The sequence below is a fragment of the Artibeus jamaicensis genome, unplaced genomic scaffold (genome assembly GCF_021234435.1).
Source record: "Artibeus jamaicensis isolate MK-2021 breed Jamaican fruit bat unplaced genomic scaffold, CSHL_Jam_final contig_241, whole genome shotgun sequence".
NCBI lineage: Eukaryota > Metazoa > Chordata > Mammalia > Chiroptera > Phyllostomidae > Artibeus > Artibeus jamaicensis.
The window spans coordinates 981,584-1,009,027 of NW_026521509.1; the positions used below are offsets into that span (position 1 = coordinate 981,584).

The 27,444-nt window shown below is 37.2% G+C and overlaps 1 protein-coding gene across 1 annotated transcript in view; it reads right to left on the reverse strand.

Annotated features, from left to right (window-relative positions):
- Positions 1-27,444, reverse strand: part of PCDH11X (protocadherin 11 X-linked) — a 428,759-nt gene that overhangs the window by 206,997 nt on the left and 194,318 nt on the right. The window contains exon 5 of the mRNA XM_053662426.1: positions 1,938-2,021. Coding sequence (XP_053518401.1) covers positions 1,938-2,021 — 84 coding nt within the window. The remainder of the gene's footprint in view (positions 1-1,937; positions 2,022-27,444) is intronic.

Genomic DNA, 27,444 nt, shown 5'->3' on the forward strand with positions numbered 1-27,444 from the left:
ACTTCACTAATTCAGACTTGGAGAATTTAAAACTTGTAACAATTTTGAGAATTCCTAGGTTTCAATGTATCTTTTTAAAATTAATCAGTTCCTCCCACTGTGTATATATTAATTTTGTGACTATTCACTAAAAGCATAAATTAATATTTTTATAAATTTATGAAAATACTATAGAACATTATCATTGCTGAGTTTTTTGAATTTCAGGAGCGCACATAAAATGATAAATAATAAAGAGATGTGATTTTCCTTTCAGTCTATTTGGGTTGTTTTTCTAATACTGTAGATATGTATTTCTGTGTCTACAATTTCTGAAATTATACCCTTTGGAATAAAAGACATCTGAAAATAATAGTGCAGCACAAAATTTATGGGTCTTAATTAATACCGAAACACATTTAGGACCTTTGCTTTATTACAACATAACCTTACAAAGCCACAGAATAATAAATAGCATAAAAATGTTTAGACATTGGTTTCCACATTCTATTTTTAAAGTTTGCTTAAGGCCTTTACTAAGAAAACAAATTTGATTGTATTCGTTAGTCACATTTTGAGCCATCCGGACTGAAATTAAGTAAGTGGATTCTGCAAAATACCTTATTTTAATTTCAAACTCGTTTTCCCCTGAATTGATTTGTTTTAATGAGACTTTAATAAAAGTCATCTAATTAGCATAAAACAAATTGCCTTATATTATGCTGTTAAAAAACAAAAATTAATGGAGTAAATGTGAAAATCTAATTGACTTTATTAAGGGATTCATGAATTGAGCAGCATCCCATGTACAAGTAGAAGGTGAAAGCCAGCGTCCTGATTTAATGTATGGTTCTGATTTTTCAGGTCCTTTCCAGCATACCACGAATGTCTTGGCCCTTTTAGTTATTAGTCATCAAGCCACTGAGGCAGCGAGAAACAAAGCAATGCCTTGACTAAGGATCACAGTCTACTGCCATGGCCTCCTTCTTCACCCATTGGCAAGATCCACAACCCTAAACCCCTTACTCATGATGAGTCACTGCTGGCTGTGCTCTATGGAACCCCTTGTCTCCAACCATTCTGGAGTCTGGGCCTTGGAACCTTAGCTTCCGGTGCTCCGGGGTGGTACTGCGCGTGATAAAACAGCCAATGTCCCTCCAGCGCAGTGTGCAGCAGGCAGTGTCTAGTTCTGCTAGATCATCCTTTCCATTGCTAACACAGGGCTCTCTAAGAGGTTGTACAAAATGGAAGGGTTTTATAGGAAGAAGGGCAAAGCAAAGGCACTATTAATAACTGAAAAGAAATAATTATAACAATAATTTTTTGCTCAGGGGTAATTGTTGGTCAGGGGTATTTTTTATTTGGGGAAAGGCCTTTCATACAGATTGCCTCTTCTTCCTAAGGGGATGGAGATGGGCCAGGTGACTGGTTATTTTCCTAGTATCTGACTGGAATGTTCCAGACTGGTTGATTAAGATGGTTCCTGGGAGTGGGTGAAATGGTCATTATTTTGGTGAGATATTAAACCTAGGTTTAGTGTCACAGGCTTTTTGCACAAGTGGCATCAATTTTGGCAGGTTTTCTCTTCAACACTAAAACTTAAGTGATACTGTAACACAGGAGTTCTCAACTTTTCTCAGTACAGAATCTGGGAAGTAAACTTAAACATTAGTGAAATAGACCATTGTTTTGAGTATATTTTTTGAGAAATGCTTATACCTAACCGAACAAATAAACTAACTGCATTATTATCAACCAAGCACAGTAGGAAGAAATAAGCATGTACTGTCCCGTCATATCTTTACCTTAGAGTCCAGCACAAGGAAATGAAACTTCCACCACCTAATGAAACTTTATGGAACACGCATTGAGAAACACAAGGAAAGAGTATTTCTTTTTCATTCATAAAAATCAATGAAAGCGGATAGAGAGGAAGCATCAAGAGTTTCCCTTCATACCTGTGGCTCAGGGTGCACCAAGATCTCCACGGTGGTGGTGGTCTCTTTCATGGGGGTGCGGGCTCTCACGACGTCCTTCATTGGCTTTGGGAGGGATAAAAATACAAGTGTTTTTAAGTGGTTTGTTAAGAGTAAAAAACAGACTGCATTGTGAACATGCATCAAATACAGGTTAATAACATACTGCCTGGACAAGTCTCTTTTTCTAGACACCATACTTATTCAGAATTTCCAACATGACAGACACAGCTCTAGGGGAATAAAAACAAAAAAGGGAATTCATTTTCTCAGCGAGTTTACATTCCAGTGTTACATTTTAGAGTTCCATGAGACATAAGAATAGAATTGGAAAGGGCAATTTAAAATATTTACATGGCTGAAATATAAGTTGGAGAAGCTTTCAATCCAATGCTTTTATAATTCAATTGCTTGAATAGCTTGTATTTGGGAATTCACCACTGTCTGAAATGAAAATCTACTCTACATTACAAATTTGCTGTAAAACAAAGATATTGAATAGATGTTATAAATGCCAATAAATTTATGAACTAATACACAGATCCAAACCCACCAGCCCAGAATAATTATCAACATCTTGAAAAGATTAAGTGTGTATCCATTTAACATTCCCCGGGACATAAAATATATTCTCTGTGTTTAAAATATTGAATGTATACTACACCATTTTCTACACATATAATTTTCACATAAGGAATACAGCATTTGGTAAATATTATCATTTGATATATGAAAGAAAGATATTTTTCAAGGAAGCTAAGTAAACCCAACTCTGTGATTGTTGGAAGTTGTCTTGCTATAATCAACAGAGTTGAGTCGTGGGCACAGGGGCCATGTCTCTGAGGAAGTCATACTGTTTTATGCAAGGTTTTGAAGAGGACTCAAAGTCACCACGGCAAAACTTGTCTGTTTAATATAAAGATTATTTGAAGCTGATTATTTTGAAGAAAGAGCAGACAGAAAAAGCCATGAAACCGAGTAGAAGTTACCCTTTTGTAAGGCACATTTACATGTTTGAAAGAACATTTCCTTTCATAAGGGTGGTTAAATCTCTAGACACTATTACCAATTGGGAAGGCACTGGACTTAAATCTGTGTAACAACCATACCTCTGAGTAATGTGCTTTTCCATATAGCCTCCCATAACTGGGTGCCCCCACCCACCAAGTCTTCTGTTTTTAGCTAGAGATAATATTTAAGATGTAACAGGGTGCAAAATGAGGGGTCCCCAAAGTTCCAACAACCCATAGTTGGGGGATGGAGGAAAGAGATGATGCAGCATTTAACATACTTTGCATAATGAAAGGCAACATAATAGCTGTGCTACCTCCCCCAGAAAAGGTGTACTTAAGTTTCAGAATGTGTCCTGATAGGTGATATGGCCAGGTGAGACAGAGGCTCCTGCATCACTGAGTCACTCTTGCCCTGACTAAAGATGGCAGCTGTATGAAGTAAAGATGGGGGCAACTGGCAAAAGTAGCCCATCGGAGGAGGGACTGGATATGAGGACACATAGGAAGTTCTGGGTCAGCATTTCAAATAAGGGTGGGCTGTAAGAGAAGGGGTATTTGGCCATGAGGTCTGCAGTGAGATAGGAGCCATGTGGGCTGTAGCAGGAGGCAGCCATGAGGAGAGAGGAGGAGGAGAAGGAAGCAGCCGTGAACCAGGAGAGATTCTGCCATGCTGCCTGTGCTGAGGGAGGAGCTATGTCCACCCCTCTCATTCAGAGAGCTAATCATTTTTTTTTCCTGAGTTTTCTCATGAATACAGGAAGTATACTTGTTATCCAACGACTGTTTTTCTCCTTTTAATCTGCCTTTTATTACAGGGGTCTCAGCCAAGAGACCTAGAAGATTAGAGGGAAAATTATTATCATCCTCTAAAGCATCAAGTGCCATCACAATTTATTTTATTTATTTTTATTACTAGTGCATGCCCTTTATGTCAAATCAAGAAAAGAAGATTGGAAAAATCGCATTTTTAAGTTCCACTTGAACAAAATTTATTTTTTATCAAATTAAATGTCAAGTTCTATTCATTATGCAATGACACTATCTGTGACAAAAAGAATACAATACACATTTATATCAACAGATGTAACACTCATCACAATATTCCCACTGACAAGAGAGCAACAGTCTGAAGAATTAGAAAATTAAAATGGAACACCTCATCACAGCAGAATTTCTTTACAAAGAAAAAAACAGAGAAGGGAAGAAAAGAAGGCTATGACCAAAGTAAGTCTCTGAAAGACTCATTTGTTAGTTATTCAAAGAAAACCACTTCCTGTTGGTGAGTTAATCATATTATGTTTGCTTACAACAGTTGAAGAAAATGTGTCTCGCTCTGACTGGTGTGGCCCACTTGGTTCAGCAGAAGGTCCCCTTTTTGATTCCCGCTCAGGGCACAGGCCTGGGCTATGGGTTTGGTACCAGGCTGGGGCACCTGCAAAAGGCAACTAATTGATATTGCTCTCTCACAGCAATCTTTCTCTCCTTCTCTTCCTCCCTGCCTTCCCCTCTATGTAAAATCAATAAGCATATCTTCAGGTGAGGATAAAATAAAAAAATTTTAACCATGTCTAGAGAAAATAAACTTAAGACTGTTAGCCTTTCAGCAAGTACAGTTACTTAAAGAAAGGGACGTGATGTTGCGTGGTTTTTCTTGTCTTCTTCATGAATTCACAGATGTTACAATAACACTTAGTTATTTATGTGAGGAAACAATCCCAAGTTTGAAGTGACTAAAGAATAAGCCTCAATGAATAGAATACAAGAGAATGAGATAGGTTAGAACAGGATAGGAAAGGAAGGATGAGAAAGGATATGGTAGGGATAATCTGTGTGGAACAGAAAAAAGGAAAAATATTTTCAGTTTTGATCTAAAGGCAACCAATATCCTGCAGACTCTAGAGAAATTTTTGCTCCCACTTACCTGCCTAGAAAAATTTAAATTAGGAGTTTTGTCCATAATAAGAGATTATCAGAGATAACCTTTTTGACCTCTCTTTATGGCAGGAAAAACTACTAATTCCTGACCCTCTTCCTAAGACCCTTTGGACCCCTACATCACCCCAGCTCAGAACTCCACATGCACCTCATTTTCCCATTCTGTCTCTGAACCTCACATGTATGGGAATTGAATTTGGTTATTTTTCTCTTGTTAATATGTCCGCGTAGATTTAATTACTATATAAGCCACAAGAACCTAGGAAGGTAGAGGAAAATTTCTTCCTTCTCCACAATATTCAAATGTGGGAAGTGTACTGAATGTGTTTTATACAAAAATAACAACTTAGACATAAAATAATTCTCCCATCCCTGACAAGTTTCTTCCCATTACTCCTCCCCCTTCACCAAACCCTACAGTTATAAAACCAATAGGTAGGAAACTAATAAAATAGGTCCAATCTACAGAACTGCTGATATGAACTATCATGCAAGTGAGAGAAATGGCCATTCTAGAAAATATTACCACTTAAAACGTTTATTAACTATTTTAAGAAAATCAAATGATTCATCAGTGATGCCTGAGAGATAAAATGTAGATTTGCATTTCTATTTCCTTACATGCACCATGTACTGAACCAAATTGCATTTTCCCTTTTAAGGAATCAGATGTCAAGCTGTTGAGAAAAAAGTAAAGTGCTTTATAATAATCACAGACTTTACAGATTTAAGCCTCATTTTAATCCAGTTCATATTAAGACAGTGCTCAAAACTGCGAGGTGAGGAGTGCCTAACCATTGCTCTTAAAATGCTTTGAGCGGTGTCACTGGACACATACATATCAGATCTTGGTACTTTTCTTGATTCAGATATTATCAGTTCATAGTTCAGAAATTAAGAGAGAATTTGATGATGTTTAAAATCCTATTAAATCCTTTAAGCACTAACACATTGTTTTACCAGTGATGTCCTATTGGCCTAATGAAATAGACATATGTGAAAGAAAAGATACGCATGTATATAATTTTGTGTTTGAGGATCCAGAAGTTTCATGCTTCAGTAAAATTGTTTATAGTCTGCTTGAATAATTCTACTTATGGATGGATATAGGAAGAGGCTGATTCATAAGGACCATCAATTCAGAGCAAATGCCCCCAGATTCACTAAAATATCCTCCATTTTTTTCTCTGAGGCAAGAAGAGCATTTTCAACTAAATTTCCATGCCCAGAAATGTGAATTATAGTTCAAAATATATACAGTGATACTGGTATTGTGATAAATGGGAAAACATTTTCAGCATCCAAAGGATTTAGTCTTTCAGGAAAATAATAAGAAACTGTTACAGGTGACCTAAAAGAGTAAAATTCATTTCCCTCAAATATAACCTCCTTGCAAGAAAAGACTTAGGAAGCATCATAATTTGACTATAACTTCTACATCCGGCAGGACCTTCTACCTGTTCTTCTCCAGTGTTTTCCTGAGTGTCACACAGAATCTGAGCCTTAGAATGTTAATTGCATTTTTTAACCGAATTCCAAAGCCACCGTGTGAGGTAAACCCAGACTGATTCTGTGAGAGTTTTAAAGAGAAATATGAAATGCATCCATTATTCTCCTACTTGGAAATTCAATTGTCACTCAAGCCTAATGAGAAGAAATCATAGTTAGAATAAGATCATGATACTTCTGACTATAGACATTATATTATTGTTTCAAAAACTAGCAAAATGAGAATCCAGAGGAATTTCAATATATTCAGCTATTACATTTCTTTTTCGAATGTAGCAGATTTTCCACTAGAAATGTTAGCATGCTTCCATGTTCTTGGTAATTATTGTTTTTTAGATTTTATTTATTCTTTAAAGTATTTTTATTGATTATGTTATTACAGCTTTTCCAATTCCCCCCCCTTATCCCTCTTCGACCCTGCTCACCCAACCCTCCAGCATCCCCTGCCTTGTCCATGGGTTGTACATATAAGTTGGTTGAATCCTCTGTTTCCTATACCATTTTTATCTCTCCCCATCAATTTTATGCCTACTCACCATGCTTCTTCTTCCCTGTATCTTTCCCCCTATTCCTCCCTTCCCCCTCCCCACTGAAATTCCTCCATGTGATATTCATTTCTCTGATTCTGTTCCTGTTCTAGTTGTTTACTTAGTTTTTGTTTTCACTGTTTTTCTTTTAGGTTCATTTGTTGATAGTTATGAGTTTGTGGTCATTTTATTCATATTTGTTATCTTCTTTTTTTTTTAGATAAGTCCCTTTAACATTTCATATAACAAGGGCTTGGTGATGACGAACTCCTTTAACCTGAACTTATCTGGGAAGCACTTTATCTGCACTTTCATTTTAAATGATAACTATGCTGGATAGATTCATCTTGGATCTAGGTCCTTGCCTTTCATGACTTGAATACTTCTTTCCAGCCCCTTCTTGCCTACAAGGTTTCTTTTGAGAAATCAGCTGGTAGTCTTATGGGCACTCCTTTGTAGGTAACTCTCTCCTTTCCTCTTGCTGCTTTTAAGATTCTCTCCTTTATTTTAATCTTGAGTAATGTAATTACAATGTGCCTTGGTGGGTTCTTCTTTGGGTCCAACTTCTTTGGGACTCTCTGGGCTTCCTGGATTTTCTAGAAGTCTATTTCCTTTGCCAGATTGGGGAAACTCTCCTTCATTATTTGTCCAAATAAGTTTTCAATTTCTTGCTGTTGCTCTTCTCCTTTTGACACCCCTATGATTCAGATGTTGGAAGGTTTCAGGTTGCCCCAGAGTATCCTCAGCTTCTCTTCATTTTTTTGGATACTTGTTTCTTTGTTCTGATCCAGTTGGATGTTTATTTCTTCCTTTTGTTCCAAATCATTACTTTGAGTCCTGGTTTCCTTCCTGTCACTGTGGGTCCCCTGAATATTTTGCTTTATTTCATTTTGGGTATCCTTCATTTGTTTTTTTCATTTTTTGACCAAACTCAATCAGTTCTGTGAGTATTTTGATTACAAGGGCTTTAAATTCTTCATTGGTTAGGTTGGCAATGTCCTCATTGCTTAGTTCTGAGGTTTTGCTGTGTTCTTTCATTTGGGCCACATTTCTTTGTCTTGGCACACCTGGTAGGGTGTAAGGGGCGGGGCCTTAGGTATTCACCCCGGGCAGGGCAACCCTGTTTGTTCTGCTGCCTGTGGGGGAGGGGCCAGAGGGGGAGCAATGCAGCTCGCCTGCTTGGCTCTAGCACACTTTCCAACGGACTCTTGAGTCAGACTGGTAGTATCTCCCACCGTGGCAACCCCAGCCGTAGCCCATAGTCAGCTCTGACTCTCAGTTTTCCCCTTAAGTCAGTCCCTCCCACACAGCTGTACTGAGCTCAGCAGTCAGCCTTGCCCCTCAGCTGCCTTGCTAAGGTTTTTCAGAGTTGCCTGCCCCATGGGGTCTGCCTTACTGGTCTGGTTTTTCTGGTTGATTTTTTCTTTAATTTCTTGGTTGTTGGAGTTCCATGCAGTTTGATTTTCTAGTGCTTCTGGTTGTTTACTGTTTTTAGATTCATTATTATCCTTCTTGATATTGTGTAAGGAAGCCAAGTGTTTCTATCTATACCTCCATCTTGGCCCTATTTTTTAAAGATTTTATTTATTTATTTTTAGAGAAGGGATGGGAGGAATAGAGGGAGAGAACCATCCAGGTGTGGTTGCCTCTTGCACGCCCCCTATTGGGGACCTGGCCCACAACCCAGGCATGTGTCCTGAACTAGGAATTCAACCAGTGACCCTTTGGCTCACAGGCTGGCAAATCAATCCACTGAGCCACACCAGCCAGGGCCTTGGTTATTATTTTAGAAGACTACAAGTGAGTTTAACTCATAGATTACAATTATTTTATTGCCATAGAGTTGACGTATTGACAGGTTGGGGAAAAATCTTCTGAAACCAGCATATAAAACATTTTTTTGAGTGCCATGTAATAGCTGCCATAGTGATATATACCTAAAGACATATCAGTATGTGAGTGATGTTTCTAAAGATTACATTTATAAAACTTTCCCCTTATTGTGATTTGTTTCCTTACAAAAAGTCAAGATTCTTACTATAGAAATAATATCCATCACAAAACTGACAAAGTTGACAAAATTTGAAGTGTAACCTGCAGTACAGTTTTGCCCATGATATATTTCGTTGAAGGATTTCTGTTAAAAGCCTTGGCAAAATATCAATTTTTAATTTTTACAATAAATTACAGGGCACAATTTTCAATTGCAGTGACTATACTCCAGAGGTTTTCTGAAACAGGACAAGCCCTCGGTTAATTTGTGCTTTCCCTAATGTTTCTGAGGCTCTTCCCGCCCTGGGCTCCCATCTCACCATTAGCAGAATCAGTGTTTATGGAGGAAAAGATGTTTGAAAGAGACTGGAATCAACGCAAAAAAAAAAAGGTAGTGCAGGTCAAATCTGCATCTGGCTTTACATCTTTCACTAGTTTTATGGATTCTGTCAAGTTGAAGATGGCTCTTAGTTTCATCGTCTGTGAAATGTGTATAATAATATGAGCCTCTTAGGATCACTGTATTACACTGAGTTACTATAGTAAAGTGTCTGGCAGTTAATAATTATATTCTTTACTTGAACTATTATAGATATGTCTTCCCCATTAATGTGAAGTGGAAGCAATCTAAAGCCATTTACTGCAGGATTTCCCCTCTCTCTCTCCTCTTACCTCAACATTTGGAAACTAGAAATTTGAATTACCAAAGGCTTTCGTATATCTCAGTTTTTTTTTCAAAAATGACCAGATGCTACATAAATAGCACATTAATGTGATAGTGCAGAGTTGGGGGGACCAGGGAAGTCATATGTGAATTACTCTTTACTTTTTGGAATGATTACATACTCTCTAGTTGGAGAAAACTCTTTTAATTATAGAGAAGTTCATTTATAAAGATAAATAAAAAGAGACTTAAAACCGAATTGACTATTGAAAGATTTAAAATAAATTGACTAATTAACATGTGAAAGAATGCATTTAAATTTGCTTAAAAATCAATGAAAACATTTTTGGATGGAGCCAAGAATAGGGGCTGGACTGAGTCAATTTGAACCTGGGGTTTGATATTTGATACTGAAACTTTTTAAGTGTTTTTAAAATGTTCTGTTTTCTTAAAGTACTATATAGATAACATGCTTGAAGAAGTATGACAAATTTAAGGTTCCCTAGTTTGTTTTACAAATAAAGTGTTCCCGTATAGCAAACAAACTGAATTTATTTATTTATTTTTGTGAGGAAGCCACACCAGGAAATACACAACTTACTAGTGTTTGCCCACAGGTTAATTGGCAGGCATGAGTGAGAAAGAGAAGCAAACCTGTGTTTATCAGCATTCTGGTGCAGGCAGAACATTATGAATCTGGAAAATCTATGTCTCACAGTTAATCCTCTTTTTATTGTTTGTGTGGTTTCCTTTTTTTTTTTTTTGCTTTGTTTATTTTGCTTTGTCAAATGGGTGTCAAGACAAATGGAATTCTGAAAGCCAACTACAGAGGGAGAGTGGAAGATGCAATGGCACAGAAACAATTTAATACCAGATTAATCAAAGTAAAACAAACAAGTGAGCAAAATAGAACCAGAGACATGGAAATAAAGAACAAATCGATGGTGACCAGAGGGGATGGGGGAGGGAGTAATGGGGGGAAATGGGGAAGGGTCGTCAAAGAACCTGTATAAAGGACACAGGGACAAAGCCAAAGGGGGGTAGGTTTGAGGGTGGGTGGCAGGGGTAGGTGGGGCAGGGCAACATAGTGGGAGGGAAATGGAGACAACTGCACTTGAACAACAAGTTAAAGACCATGTACTTCTAGAATAACTGCCATCAGGAAAGCTAAGCTGGTGAGGTGCGCACATAGACAACATTGGGTTATTCCACAGGCTTGTCCAGGATCACATGTGTAGTCAGACCTCAGAGAAATGTGACAAAGAGGCGGGAGTGATTTGGGAGGAGTGTACTCATCTACCCATAAAGATGCTACAGATTCTGCCAAAAGCAAAGAGCTATTTTGAAATTGTCTTCAAGGGTAACAGATCACCAGGTGGAAAAATCAACAAGCTTGGAGCACTTTGTTGGATCTTTTATCTTACTCATCAACAAGTCAAGTGTATACATGCATGTTGAAGGAAGGGGGGACTTTACAGAAGGAGACTGAATGAATTCTTAGAAAGCTCAGAGGTTTAACAAAACCTGACGTGAGATTTGCCAGATGGTTTGGTACCGGATTGTACAACTTGAAACTAATCTTCATTTAAGAGTTTTAATGGTGGTATCTTTCTTATAAAGCCTCTTGCTTTTCTGCTGGGGTGATTCTGCGAAATTATAGACCAGGCTTTAAAGAACAGCTTTTATGAACGGTCTCCTTAAATCTCAGCTAAACTGAGCAAGAAGATTACATGTTATTATGATGGAGCACAGCAGGATTTTGCCCCAGCAAACACAATGATGTGAAAAAGGATAAAGCTATCACTCTGTGCAAAGAGGTCATCCATAGAAGAATAGTGCTTTCCACACAGATTAAACGTTCATATATCTCTATAAAGTGGCCTGTCCCAGAGCACTTGGAAGAGACTATAAAATTAGTGGAAAAAATAAAGCACTAAGTAAATTATATGTAGTCCTAGGTTATCAAATTTAATTGAGGATATTTTCACATTTCACATAATTTAAATGTATTTAATTTAAAAAATACAGATTTTTTCTAACATGTGAAAGGCCAAAAAAGGGATGGGCAACACTATAATTCCATACATATTTTCATATTTCAATATTTCTACCGAGAGCCAATTAAGATGTTACCATAGAAATAAACAGCAGATCACTTGAACTTTCCATATTGTAAATATCAAGTCTTATTAAAAACATCACTAAAATATGTTTCACAACTTGAAATACTAATTTAGCTTTACATATTCATCAGATTATTTCTTGCTTTTACCTCTGTGAGAATGGCTAAAAATTATTCCTCAGACTAAATACAGATATTTCAAATGAATGGCTTACAAAGAATTTTTCAAGAACTAGGCTCAAATAAGGACACACACTACTATAAATTGTCTTTGGTGGTCATAATCAAAATAATTATTGTAAATGGTGTTACTATGAATTATTAGGGATACACGATGTAAGTAACATATGGGCTAATTTCTGAATGGTTTCTAATTCAGAGTTTTTTGGTCAAATCCCCCAGGTGAGTCAGCCCCCCTACAGCCCAGATTTGGTGCCCTGTGACTTCTGGCTTTTCCCAAAACTAAAATCACCTCTGAAAGGGAAGAGATTTCAGACTATCAATGAGTTTCAGGAAAATATGATGGGGCAGCTGATGGCAATTGGGAGAACTGTGTGAGGTCCCAAGGTGCCTCTTTTGAAGAAGACTGAGGCATCACTGTCCTATGCACAATATTTCTTGTATCTTCTTCAATAAACACCTATGTTTCACATTTATGTGGCTGGATGCCTTCTGGACAGATCTTATACACATATCAACCCAATACATTAACTTAGTATAAACGTATTCTTTTATTTTTCTGTTTGTTAATTTTCAGTCTCCCTCCACTAGAATGTTGATTCCATACCAACAAAGATTATATGTTTAATTTATATTGGTGTCATGACCAACTTCTAGTCTATAATGGGAGCTTAATGAATATGTGTTAAATAAAAAAAGAAGAAAATGTTGATGAGGCATAGAGGTTGGTAATATAATTGGAGCTGAAAATAAAGAAATGGAAGGCAAATTTGGAAAAGGTCTGACTTGTATGATGACTGAAAAGCTTGGTGCCTCTGAAATCAAGAGTATTTGTGTAAAAAATAAGAGAAGAAAAAAAGAAAAGTGTAGTCCTTTCATCCCCTGGAGTAGTGGCTTGTTAAAAGTGAGCACTTGAGCCCTGGCTGGTGTAGCTCAGTGGATTGAGTGCGGGACTGCGAACCAAAAGATTGCAGTTCAATACCCAGTCAGGTCAGGGCACATACCTGGGTTGCAGGCCAGTTCCCAGCAGGGGACTCACGAGAGGCAACCATACATTGATATTTCTCTCCTTGTCTCCTTCCCTTCCCCTCTAAAGATAAATAAATAAAATTTAAAAAAGTGAGCATCTGATATTAAGGGATAAGAAGAAACAGGACCTTTTCTTTTAATTAACTGCAAACCTACTATGTACCAGGTAGTATTGTAAGGTGTGGGGTGAAAGAAAACAGGTCTGAGATTAGGTCATGTCTAGTATAAATTTAATGTGTTCCCCATTTAATATTATTGTCTCAAAGATCTAGAGACAATTGAAAAACAGACTAGCCATACCCTCCCATGTTCATTAAGAGCTTCAGTATTTGCTAGACACAGGCAAACCACTGAGATCAAGAATAAGAGATCAAAGTAAAGGAGATAATCCCTTGATCTTGAGATAACCCCTCACAGCCCTGCCTGTTTTGTCGTCCACAGTATCTCTTCGCAGCTTTCTTGACCTGTGCCACGTTCAATACAGGAATTTCTACACACTCCAGTGGGTCAATGTGAGTGTAACTCACCCCTGGAAGGAGGGCAGAGTTGTCTCAGATGTTTGGCCTCTTGGGCTTTTTGAGAGCTTTCTGTAATCAGGTCTCACATAAGTTTCACTCTCCCTAGGCAAGCCCATCCAAGTCCTCACCTTTGGCTTTCCATTTTTACTGACTATAAAAATCAATACAGACCATTTTCATGTCTGTGATAACACAGGGAAGAACAAATACCCTTATGTGTATATTTTATGTGTATAAAATTTTAATTTTGAGTCTTCATGCCAGACTAGAAACAAACCAGAGTACTATGTAATAAAGACGTGGGGATGTTTTACATCAAATTTCCTTAAGTACCTGCATTTCCTTGTATGCCAAGGTGAAAACCAGAACCTGCACACTAGCTTTCAGCATATATTCTTTTAACAGTACAGGAAGATTCCTAAACAACGTGAAACAATTTTACTCTTTTACCTCAAGTTCTCATATTAAGATCCATACATTATCTTGTGGTGATTTCATTATTTGCTTACAATTTGATGTGTTTCCTGTCTCCATTTTAAGTTCACTACGTTAAAAATTCAACCCCATGTGGCAGGCAGAAAGATGACCCAGCCAAATTCTCTGCATGCTAAGCTCTGAACTTGTGCATAAGTTAGTTCATTTGCACACACGATTCCATTAAGCATTTTGAAATCATGATGTCATCCCAGCTTCTCCAGGTGCGGGCAGTGTGCGGCCTAGGGGAAAAGGGAGGACAGAGGAGGAGACCTCACACTGACGCGGGAAGGGGCCGCTAAATGTGGGCAGTGATGCAGAAGCCGGAAGAGGCACAGGATCAGTTCATCCCCAGGAGCCTCCAGGAGGAACGCAGCCCTGACAATGCCTTGGTTCTACCCTCAGAAGAACTCTTTTGGACTTTTGACTTTCAGAACAGAAAACTAATACATTTTCGCTGTGTTAAGCCCCTAGTTCTGAGGTATATACTACAACAGCAATAGGAAACTAATACATTTAGTGAACATTTAGTGAAGCTAAAACCATGGCTATTCTGAAATATGTAAATAAATAAGTTAAGCACAAAACATTGTAAATGGCAACCATAGCCTTGAAAATACTGGCTCATGCTGGAGAAAGTTCAAAGGCTTTTTTGCATTATCCAAATACCCACCAAAGCCTGAAATGTAAGTCTGATGAGAATAGATCAGCGATGAACTGCAGAGGACACATAAGCAAATGATACTTCAGAGAAACATTTATTTAATAAGTATTTAATGAGCACCTATTGTGTGCTATGCATTGTTCCACATACCCAAGATACAGCTGTGAAATAAAACCATAAGAGTCTCCACCCTCGTGGATGGAGACTGTGTTCTATAGGAGGTGTGATATACCTTGTTCATGGATTGGAAGAATTAACATTATCAAAATGTCCATACTACCCAAAGCAATATACAGATTCAATGCAATACCTATTAAAGTACCAATGGCATATTTCACAGACATAGAACAAACACTTCAAAAATTTATATGGAACCATAAACGAGCTCGAATAGCAGCTGCTCTTTTGAGAAAGAAGAACAAAGTAGGGGGGATCACAATACCTGATATCAAACTGTATTACAAGGCCACTGTAATCAAAACAGCCTGGTACTGGCATAAAAACAGGCACATAGACCAATGGAACAGAACAGAGAGCCCAGAAATCAACCCAACTCTCTACAGTCAATTAATATTCGACAAAGGGGGCAGTAACATAAAATGGAGTAAAGATAGCCTCTTCAACAAATGGTGTTGGGAGAACTGGACAGCTACATGCAAAAAAATGAAACTTGAGCACAGACTTACACCATACACCAAAATAAATTCAAGGTGGATAAAAGACTTAAATGTAAGTCATAATACCATTAAAGTCCTAGAGGAGAACATTGGCAAGAAAATCTCAGATATTTCACGCAGCAACTTCTTTACTGATATGTCCCCTAGAGCAAGGAATGTAAAGGAAAGAATAAACAAATGGGATCTCATCAAAATAAAAAGCTTCTGCATGGCTAAAGAAAACAGTATTAAATTAGCAAGACAACCAACTGTATGGGAAAACATATTTGCCAATGATACCTCAGACAAAGGTTTAATCTCTAAAATATACAAAGAACTTACACGACTCCACTCTAAGAAGACACCCAACCCAATTAGAAAATGGGAAAAGGACTTGAACAAACACTTCTCCAAGGAGGACATACAGAACATTCAGAGACACATGAAGAGATGCTCAATATCATTAGCTATCAGAGAGATGCAAATTAAAACCACAATGAGATACCACTTTACACCAGTCAGGATGGCTATCATAAACAAACAACAAATGTTGGAGGGGTTGTGGGGAAACGGGGTCCTTAGTTCACTGTTGGTGGGAGTGCAGACTGGTACAACCATTATGGAAAACAGTATGGATTTTTCTCAGAAAAATAAAAATCGACCTGCCTTTTGACCCAGCAATTCCACTGCTAGGATTATATCCTAAGAATCCTAAAACATCAATATCAAAGAACCTATGCACCACAATGTTCATAGCAGCACAATTTACAATAGCCAAGAGTTGGAAGCAACCTAGGTGCCCATCAGTAAATGAATGGATCAAAAATTATGGTACATATACACAATGGAATTCTATGCTGCAGAGAGAAAGAAGGAGCTACTACCCTTTGCAACAACATGGATGGAACTGGAAAGCATTATGCTGAGTGAAATAGGCCAGGTGCTGAAAGACAAATACCATATGATCTCACCTTTAACAGGAAGCTAAACAACAAAACAAACAAGTAAGCAGAAAAAAAAAACCCAAAAAACAAAGACACTGAAATAGAGAACAAGGGGAGAGTGACCAGAGGGGAGAAGGAAGGGAAGTTAAGGGGAAAAAGGGGGAGGGATTTGGAGGAACAAATAGGAAGGACACAGGGACGAGAACTAAGGGGGGGGGGAGGAAATGGGAGGGAGGTGGGGAGCAAAGGGCAGGGGGAGGCTGGGATGGGAAAAATAGACAAAAAACTGTACTTGAAAAATAACTAAATAAAATTAAAAAAAAAACAAAAGAACGCACAGTCTATTACATAGCACTCACTGCCACCATGTGACAGAATTCAACATAAACAAACATAGAAATTCCCCAAGAGTGCGGTCTCTTTACAGAGTCATCATGGAAGGTGTAGTGGAGGGTCTCATGCTGAACAGTGGTCCAGAGGGTTAGAAAAGCTGGCTCCTTGACAAACAAAACAGCAAGAACAAGATGCCTGACACAGAACTGTGTTGGGTGTATTGGGTGTGCAATGAACACTGGGGCACTGGACCTGTGTTCAGTGAGATGGGAAAAGCAGCATAGGTCTATCAGACAATACAGTGTCATTCATTCTGTGTGAGATGCTAAAAGCATGGGAAAGTTTCGAACAAAGGAGTGATGTGGTAAAACCATACCTCCTCTGTCAAATATTCATGGACCAAAAAGGTGTGGGTTTACTTCTGGGCTCTATGTTCTGTTCCAGTGACCTATATGCATGTTCTTGTGCCAGTACCAGGCCTTTTAGCTTACAGTGGCCTTGTAGTCCATAACTTTTACTCTTCATGATAGTGAATTTTGTGTGGTGAGTAGTAAGTGGTAAAATTTATCATTTAAATAATTAGAGGGAAGTTTTCAAATTTGGAAATATCTGTGAATACAAAAGAATGTTCTCCCTCATTGGTGAAACATGAAAATAAAGCTTACTAAAGGTGAATTACTTATAACCTTAGGGTCAGGGGTGTTCAATCCATGGCCTGAAGGCTGCATGCAGCCCAGGATGGCTGTGACTGCAGCCCAACACAAAATTGTGAATTAAGACATGATGGGATGTTTTTGTCATAACGTGACTCAATATATTTAGTGTGTGACGCAAGACAACTCTTCTTCCAGTGTGGCCTGGAGACCCCACATGTTTGGACAGCCCTGATTTAGGACATAGAAACCATGGAATTTAGGGCAAGTGACAGCATGCACAAATACCTGGTAAATGTTAAGCTAGGTAAACACTCACATTAGAAATCATGCATTTTCATATATACATTGCCCAAACTGCATGAATTCACCATAATGCTTTTCAAAATGTTGAAAGTGTGACGACATGCCATCACAGGGATATAAATGCCCAAAACATTCACTTTTTAAAATTCTTCTGATATGTCTGCAGCTAGATGTAATTTATAGTCATAGGACATCTGAAGCAGGAAAGGATAAACACTAATAAGAAACATAAATCGAACGTCCTCAGTGACGTTGGCCTCACTGTGGGAGCCACGGCGGGAAAGGGGGCTCAGGTTTTAGAAGGAGAATTTAAGCGCTGTCATTGACCTGGAGTTCCAACCGTTCACAAAATAGATTTCGAATTATTTATGTAAGAGTGTCTTTCACTTGGTACTTGTGAATTTTTATCTTGGAAATCATGGGAAAGTAAATCAAACTTAATTCCTCTCACAACCCATTTTTTTATCTTATTTATTATCATCTTTCTTGGAAACCATGGAGAGATGTTACAGGAAACCCAGGCGGACCATGCGCAGTGCTAGTGAATGAGGAACTTTTTCTGAATTGTGTGCGTGTGTATATAACTATTCATAATTCAAGTCATTATGATAACATGCAATCCTCACTCACCATCTAAAGCATGTGCAAAAAATTGGTTCTATTAACTCATCCTAGGTTTTGTTTGAATGTTGTGGTGAAATTCAGGAATTCAGCTCGCTCGATGCCTGTTAGTTCATGTATCTTCCCGTAGGTTAAGCACATCAAAATCTGTTTCTAAAATTTGTGTGCACAAGCCCTGAAGGATAAAAATATATTTGGCTAAATAACAACAAACTTGAAAATGTCTCCATAATTCAACTGACTTATAAGTTTCACTGCCTATTAGGAAATGGGCTGATGCCAGGGAGAGAGGGATGTACCACTGAGTATACAGCACCTCAATTCTGGACACTGGCCCCCCCAAAAAAAACCTTTGTAATAAACTCAGAGTATGCAAGCCTCAAATTGCTGAATTTTAAACTTCTGCTTTCTAACATCTAGGCGAATTGTTTATAGAGAAACTTCCCCAAAGAAATGTAAGCGCAGGGCACTGTGCCCCAAAGGCAATTTGTTATGAGCGTTACTGACTTGTGGTTTACAGGTTAAAAGAGTCACCCACCAGTTACAGGCAGGGTTTTGCAGTATCTCCCTGTACATATGTTTCCTTCTCTTCTATGCAAAAGTAGTAGAAGGCTTGAATTACAGAACTGCCTGTGCTTTTACAAACAAGGATATAAAGGTTAACTTTCAAAATTAATAAATGTTCTGCCTGTTGAACCTGGATCTCATTCTTGAAACAATATCCCCTGCTATACGGGTACACTGAATGAATATCGGCATTGGCAGGTGTTGTAGGCATTGAAGAAAGTTCAACATGGAAGATTAAGGCGGCTTTACTTTTTAAGCAACTCAGCACATTGCCTGAAAATATCTACAAGCCAGTGAATTTGACTAATCCATTAAATTCCTGTGGCATTTCCAGTTAGGAGTTTAAGACTTGAGTGAAATCCATTACAATGAATAATAGGAATCAAGTCAAACGTATCTCCAAATCTACTCACTTTTGTCCACACACAATCCAAGAAGTGAGTTCCCAGGTTTGAAACCGGGAGCCGCTCCTGTGTGCTTTGCTTCACCGAGGTACTCTCGGTAGTGGGAAAGAGTCAAGACTGTTTACAGACTTATGGGTTTAGTTTTGCCGCTAACTTCTGTGGTTTTAAGAGTCATTTTTTACTGCTAAATGGAAAACTGCTTTTACTCTTTTACTAAAAGGGCAAACCAATCTGAACAATTGGCCTTCGGGAAATTTTAGACTGGAAAGTCTTATTTGGAGGATGTTAGGTGATCACAGAGGTGTGCAGACACCATGCATACACAGGAATATTTTATGTGTGTACAATATCTTCTTCAGTTAGTAGTAATTTAATGTGTTATTCATACTGATTTCAAAAAGTTAGAAATTTTGAACTAAAGATGCTAACATTTGAATCTTATATTCCCAATAGGGCAATTTAATTAATCATCCAAAATTATGGCTTATAGTTCATGCTTTCTTGCAAAATCAGATCTTCCCCCTCCATATATTGACCTTTATGGGAAGCTGCAGGTGTACAATATCTAGGTTTGTATGCCCTGAATGATTAAGTGACATTTTTAAAATTTGTATATTTTAGATGCCTTTATGCTGGAACTAAGATTCTTAGGAATATTCTGCTGTAGAACATAAACTGCCAGTAAACAGTCATTTTTTTATTGCTAACATACAAGAAGCTAGGAAATTACAGTATTGTATACCTTGTAAAACAAAAATGGTAAAGAGTCTAGATATTATCACCACGTAGTAACATTTATTATTAAGGACTTAACTAACTGTATCTGAGAGGTGTCAGAAATATATGGAAAAGACAAAAAGGTATTCACACTTATACATTTCATCACGTATTTGTGGGATGTGTCAAAAACTGCAATTCTTAGACAATTAAATGTTCTTTCTTTTGAAATCAAGCACTCTTTTGGTTTTAGCACACAATCATCTCAAATCTACATTTCTCCATTTACTGATTCTCACAGGCATGTGCCTTTGATGCTTGTGATGTCCTGAAAATTGAACTCGTGGTCAATCAGTGCTCAAGCACTCCTTGTTTTTCCAGAACAACCATGATTAGCGTGATTACATTCTCCTGCCAGCCAACTACTAACATTTTCCCTTCTGCTCTTTTATTCCTCTTTGACTAATTAAAACGGGGTTTTATGAGTTGATTATCTTCTGCATTATTTTTTTTACCATTCTTGTCTGTTCTATCTTTTAAGGATCCTCCTTGACACTAAAATCAAAGTAGCTTCTCCTTTGTCCTGATTTCCTTCCAAGATCATATTTGTTTGTTCAAAGGATAAGTAAGAATAGAGATTGTTCCAAAGATACATGACACCATGGGTGTTCCAGGACAGGGAGGAACAGAAACCCTTACACATCCCTGCTGGGAATGTAAGATGGCACAGCAACTTTGGAAAATAGTTTTGTCCAAATGGTGAAGCACAGAGTTATCATGTCATCAATTCCACTTCTAGAGAACTGAAAACATAGTCCATTCAAAACCCTGAACACAAATGTTCATAGAGCATTATCCTAAGAGCCCTAAAGCAGAAATAGTGAAAATGGCCATCAATTGATAAATGGATAAAAATGTGGTATATCCATACAGTGGGGGGTTCTTCAGTCACAGAACAAATGAAGCATTGGATAAACACAGAAATGTGGGTGAATATTGAAAACATCTCTAGATACAGAATGTGCATTGGTGGTTGCAGGTATGTTAGGGTTTGGGGGAAATTATTGCTAATTGGTACTGGGTTGCTCTTTGGCATGAAAAAAATGTTCTAAAATTGAGAGTAACAGTGGTTGGGAATATACTAAAACATTGAACTGTATGCTCTGCATGTGTGAATTTGACAATATGGATTTTGTGTCTCAATGAAGCTGTTGTTCATAGCAGCACAATTTATAATAGCCAAGAGTTGGAAGCAACCTAAGTGCTCATCAGTCAATGAGTGGGTCAAAAAACTATGGGACATTTACACAATGGAATACTACGCAGCAGAAAGAAAAAAGGAGCTCCTACCCTTTGCAACAGCATGGATGGAACTGGAAAGCATTATGCTAAGTGAAATAAGCCAGGTGGTGAAAGACAAATACCACATGATCTCACCTATAAGTGGAACCTAATCAACACAACAAACAAGCAAGCAAAATATAACCAAAGAAACTGAAATAGAGAACAGGTGGACAGTGACCAGAGGGGAGAAGGGAGGGAATTTCAGGGTAAAAAGGGGAAGGATTTACAGGAACTAGTATAAAGGACACATGGACAACAACTAAGGGGGGTGGAAATGGGAGGGAGGTGGGGAGAACTGGGGGGGGGGTGGGCTGGGATGGGAGTAAAAGACAGAAAACTGTACTTGAACAACGGTTAAATTTGAAAAGAAAAAAGATACAGCTGTTATAAAGAAACACAGGTTTTTAAAAATTTTTTATTTATCATCTAATTCAATGACCAATTTTATGAACTCCTATGTTTGGGTTCTCAACTTGAGTGCACATTAGAATCACAGAGAAAAGATTTTAGTCATAGGTGGAATCTAATGAACAAACTGAACTGACAAGGAAAACAGACAGACTCATAGTTGGAGACCAGATGACAGCTAGTGGGGGTTGAGGGGGCAGAAGGATTGAGCACAAAAGAAGAAAGGACTTGGGAACACCAACAACACTGTGGGGATTGCTGGGGGCGGGGCTATAAGGGGGCTAAATGGCAATGGGAAATATAGTAGAGATTAAATTTTAAAAAAATAAATAAAAATTCCAAAACCCAGTCTGACAAACAAAGTCTATCAACCTCGCTGGGGGTAACAACAAGGTAGCAGTATTTTTAAAGCTTTTGGAAGTGACTCTTAAATCTCAGACTAACACCTAAACTTGATATTAGAAATGAGAATTTGTATGAAAGGGGGCTTTTTAACCACAGAAATTGAATTAACCCCCAAATAATTAAATTTTAAAGTGAAATGTTAGAAGAAGAATCTAGTTTTCATGTTTATATCTACTGCTGCATTCTTAAACTTGCTGTTACACTGTTTCCTGTATGTTTACAAATTTTCATTCCCCCACACCTGGAATGAGGTTTCAGAACTGATTCTATTACTGTGTTTTGATTCATCTGCTGTGAGCAGGATTGTGGATGGAAATGTTCAGGAAAATAAGGATCTTGCAAAATTCACACTCTGCTCTACTCTTATTTTGTTGTTTGATTGTACTATGGAAAAGTAAAGAAAAATCTATAGCCATTTTCTAGCGTTTGGCCTCTCTTTTCATCCTAAGGCAACATAAGAAATTAACAGTTGCAGAGACAGACAATCTGGAATATAACATTTTATTTTGACTTTATTCTTCCAAGAACCACGCAGTTCTCAAAAATTGACTACCATTACATATTTGCCTATAAAATAAATCATTACAAAAAAGTTACCGAAATAAATTATTATATTTCTATTTTCAATTGAAACATGAATAAATATTTCCTTTAATGACAGGAAATTTATTTTCTGATTCACACTGAAACTAGTCAACGTCGATTTCCAAAGTCCTTCAGACAAAGTTCCCTATTAGCAATATTACTTGCACTTTGATAGTTTTTAGATAAGACTTTCAATACATACTTTAAGAATTAATGCAGCACTTTACGTCGAGTGAAGAAGAGGAAACAAGAATTAGCTGGTGAGAGTACAAAATACAATTGCAGTTTGCATGTTTCAGCAGAGAGAAACGCAGGTGCAGGGTTAAGTGACAGGAAAGTAATCATTTTAATGCTCGCAATAAGGAGAATTGCCAACATGATAATAAACAGGATCATCAATTTCCTGTTGTCATTCACCTAACGAATTGCCTCTTTTGTCGCATGAATTTCTGCTAAGAGCAACGTTTCAGGAAATTCTATTTGGGCCAAGAAGTTGTGATATTTAAAAACTTCTGCTTAGATGATTTATTTTGATGTAGAGGATTAATTAGTAGAAAGATGATGATAGGACTGTGAAGTCTGTGGAAAACCCACCTTTTAAATAAAGGGTTTATAATATTAGAAACCATTTTCTGATATTCAAAGGCATAGTCATACTTGTTTCTACTAAAAAAGAACATCAGAAGTAACATTAAACTATAAGCAGAATATCATTTTATAAGAATAAGATCAATACACCCCTGGAGCATCATCCCATAAACTGCAAGTTTGTGGGTTCCATCCCTAGTCAGGGCAGGTGACCCCCAGGCAGGTGCAGGTCCCTGGTAGGGGGTGTATGAGAAGCAACCAATTAATCTTTCTTTCTCACATCTATGTCTCTCTCCCTCCCTCCCTCTCTCTCTAATATCCATACACATGTTCTCAGGTGAGGAGTAAGAAAAATAAAAGAATTACAGTAATGGACCAAAGTAAAGTGTGTGTGTTTTCTGGAAAGTCACATAAGTACTAATATATACCATTGACACCTTTTTCTTTTAAAGTATTAAAATACAATTCAGTATTGTACGATGAAGTAAGCAATATAGTGGTTAGCTTAAGAATTTTAATGGGAGAAATAGATGGTGTGCAAATAAGGAACTGGAAAGTCTATATTTAAATATTACTATCACTGTGTATTATATTTAGCTATACCTTATTTAGAAAAATTTTTCATAGAATTAGACAAGAGAAGTAATTGATAGAATTCACAAACTCTTTCAATACACTAACTGAAAGAATAAGGTAAATGCCTTTCTGCCAGTGTTTAGCATTAAGTTTCTTTGTAATGCAAATTATGTACTTTTGTTACTTTCCCCTTTTTGGCCACATTCCCCTTGCAAATCTTGTGCGTCCAGCAATTGTCACACAATCCATTCAGGAATTTCATGAAAATGTATTTTCTGCTATGGCAGATGCACTTATAACAGAAAGTGCTAGAAATGTAAAAGTGCAAACACTGCTTTTTCATTAGCTGGAAAGCCATCCTTAAGCATTTAAATATAACACAGATGCATTACCACAGCAATTACAGTGCACATAGCTATTCAAATCTGAACAAGGACCAGTTCTAAATTGCTTTGAAATCAATAACATATAGCACTGGTCATAATTACAGAACATCAGAAGCGATGTAGGGCTGTATATAATTACGGTACATCCACGGTGCTTAACAACAAAGCTAATAGCCTCTCGAACCAACTGTCTTTCACTAGTGTTGTCTAATTCTGTTTAAGTGGGGCATTATATATGTAATAGAGCAAGCAAACACCACAGATTTTTATCCTGACAAATGCCCTGTACAAAGATCAAAACACCACAGCGAGAGTGCTTTACAATAGAAATAGACATGAAGGAGTTTGAGGGGATTGCTGCTTATCAGAACAGCTTTAAAATACAAAGATTTTACATTGAGTCAGCAATAAGGCTCTCTTTCTGTTCATATATATCAGGAACTCATAATTTTACTGATTTATGATATTTTTCAATTATTACTTTGTTTTTATCAAGTCAATGACTCTTAATCCTAACCCACTGCTGTGAGGTAATTTATCCTGCATCATACTGTGAACAGAGCTCTTACCTCAAAGTTAGAAAGAATGCTACTCTTTAATGTACATTGAGGATTCTCTGTGGTAAATGTAGTAGTATTTGTTTTAAGCAGTTGTCTGTGGTTTACATCTTATATTTCCACTTCCTTTTTATTTATGTTCACACTTCCTGCCCATGCTTGCACTCAAGAACGTTCATAAATATGTTATTTATTCCTGGCATATCTCAGACCACTTCTAAAGAAACAATAAACAGCAAAATATAATCACTTATAATTAGTAAGGCAAATGAAGAAAAATAGTTATTAGAGCTTAACTAACATCAAGTTTTTAGATGATGATGCCTTCTTCCCTAAACAATTTTCTGCCTTGTCCTCTTTATACGAACTATAATGTACTTTCTGACATTCTGACTCAATAATAAAGGCCTTCTGTTTAGTAAGGTAGTAATGAACCAAACCAAACAACAACAATTAAAAAAAAAAACAGAACTCAGGTTCTCTGTTAGTGCATCTCAGTAACCAGAATGTAGAACCACAGATGTTACTTCTAACTTTCAGTAAGATGGAAATACCATTACTAATGGAGATACCATTGCAGGACTTCAAAACTAGATAATTACTGTTTAAAAATTTCCCCATAAAATTGCTGAGTTAAAGTTGGAATACACTGTTTATTACTAGTCGTTTGTGATTTTTCTTTGGGTCCAGACAATTCATTCATATTTAGAAAGTAGTCTTAATATTTTAAAATGATAAATGACTAAAGCTTTGATTACTCTGACATACAGTGTTAACAGCAATCTCCTAAATGGCCATCTTTTTGCTCCTGACAATGAAATCTTCACCAAATCCCTTTGTATTTGCTCTAAATAATTCCTATTTATACTGTAGCACAGACATTATTAATTTGTATTCTTCTCAGCACCAAAAAAAGAAAAATCCTTTCTAAGGAGTTTCATAATGTCAAAATATACTGACTGTTACCCAATAAACTATGCAGACTTTAAAAGTCGATAATGTGATGAGTTCAGTCTCTGCAAATCAAGAATCCATACACGTGATGCCTGCGCACTGTGAGGGTTGTTTCTCCATTCAACACATGTTGAGGGTTTCGCAGTGGTTCACATGAGCTAGCAGCCAGCAGGCGCACCCTCTTACATGTGCATCTGCAAACCCAGCAAGCTTAGAGCTTCTACCTACCGACTGATCCCATAGGAAGTGTTTCCAAACTTCATGCATGCATTGTTACATCATGTATTCCAGTATAACATTCAATTTGATCCCCTCTAAAGCTTCTGTACTTTTAAATATTTATGTTAGAAGAGCAAAACTGTGGTTACTAGCATGTTAACTTTATCGTGGCTCCAACATCTTTAAGATACTAAGTTCTTTTTGTAATTTATATTTGCTTTCCCCCTCAAAATCTCAGACACTCAGTGCAGAAGAACGCAAATGGAGCGAGTGTGGTGTACTCAATGTAAACACGTGTACTCGGAGAACAGATTCCTGTGCATTGATATCAGAAACTCCAAGTCCTGGTCACAGGGATAAATAACGTGAACAAACAGGGCCCATTACCTATGAAATACATTTTCTATGAAGCACAGCTATGTTAGGATTTTAAAAGTATAGACTATTAAAAGAATTCATGATATTTTGTAATCTTGAACAGTTAGACATTAATAAAGTAGCTTTCAACATATGTTTTTCTTTTCCATGTTAAAAAGAACAAGTATTATTCTTGATATTATCCAAAATAATATTTATATTCTAAAAATGACCATAAGAAAACTCTAAAACAAAATTGGCATGATGAAAATACAAACCTAGTAAGAGTAAAATATGTATAAATTCTAATTTAGCGTATGAATAGATGCTAATATCAATAGCAAAAAAGTGAATATTTGAGTCCATTAATAATTTACTCCTTTTTAATAGAAATACCATTTTAACAGAAGTAAGCATATTGCCACAAACTATTTTAAATACGACCTTTAAAATAGAACTAATAGTTCTAGCTTTTGCCATTAAATGATTCTACATCTTCCACTTATGCTCTCACTTAGTAATTAGTGGCAAATGATATTAATCCCTAATAGGAAAAAATGTAGAATATTTGTGAGTTTCAGACTGTGCATTTAAACCAGTATCTGCCATGGTCTGCAGAGAACAGAAGACAAACCATTTTGTATGTCAGGAGAGGGCCCTTTATCTCAATAATAGAAAACTGTTTCAGCTCAGGTCTCATGTGAGAAAGGCACCCAAAGCTAAGTGGTGTTGGGTGGATGAACCCTGATGAATTCTAGGTTTGCAAAATGGGTTCTACTTGTCTTCTAAATAATTAGATCTATGAATTGGTATAGGTCATAGATCATTTATGTGATTTTGTAATCCAGAGACAGATTTTTGGAAGTGGTAATGCATTAGCAAAATAAAGCCTTGCACTTAAAGAATATTCACAACAAAACAAACAAGCAAACAGAATAAAAACAAAGACACTGAAATAGAGAACAAGTGGGCAGTGACCAGAGGGGAGAGGGAAGGGAATTAAAGGGGGGAAAAAAGGGGAGGGATTTTGAGAAACAAGTATGAAAGACACAGGGATGAGGACTGGGGGGGGAGGAAATGGGAGGGAGGTGGGGAGCATGGGGCAGGGGGGCTGGGATGGGAGAAATAGACAAAAAACTGTACTTGAAAAATAACTAAATAAAAATTTTTAAAAGAACCATTAAAAAAAGAATATTCAAATGTCACATATGGAATAATTTTAAACCCAAGTAATCAATATGAAAATTAGCTGTTTAGATTCAAGATTGAATAATTTTTAAAA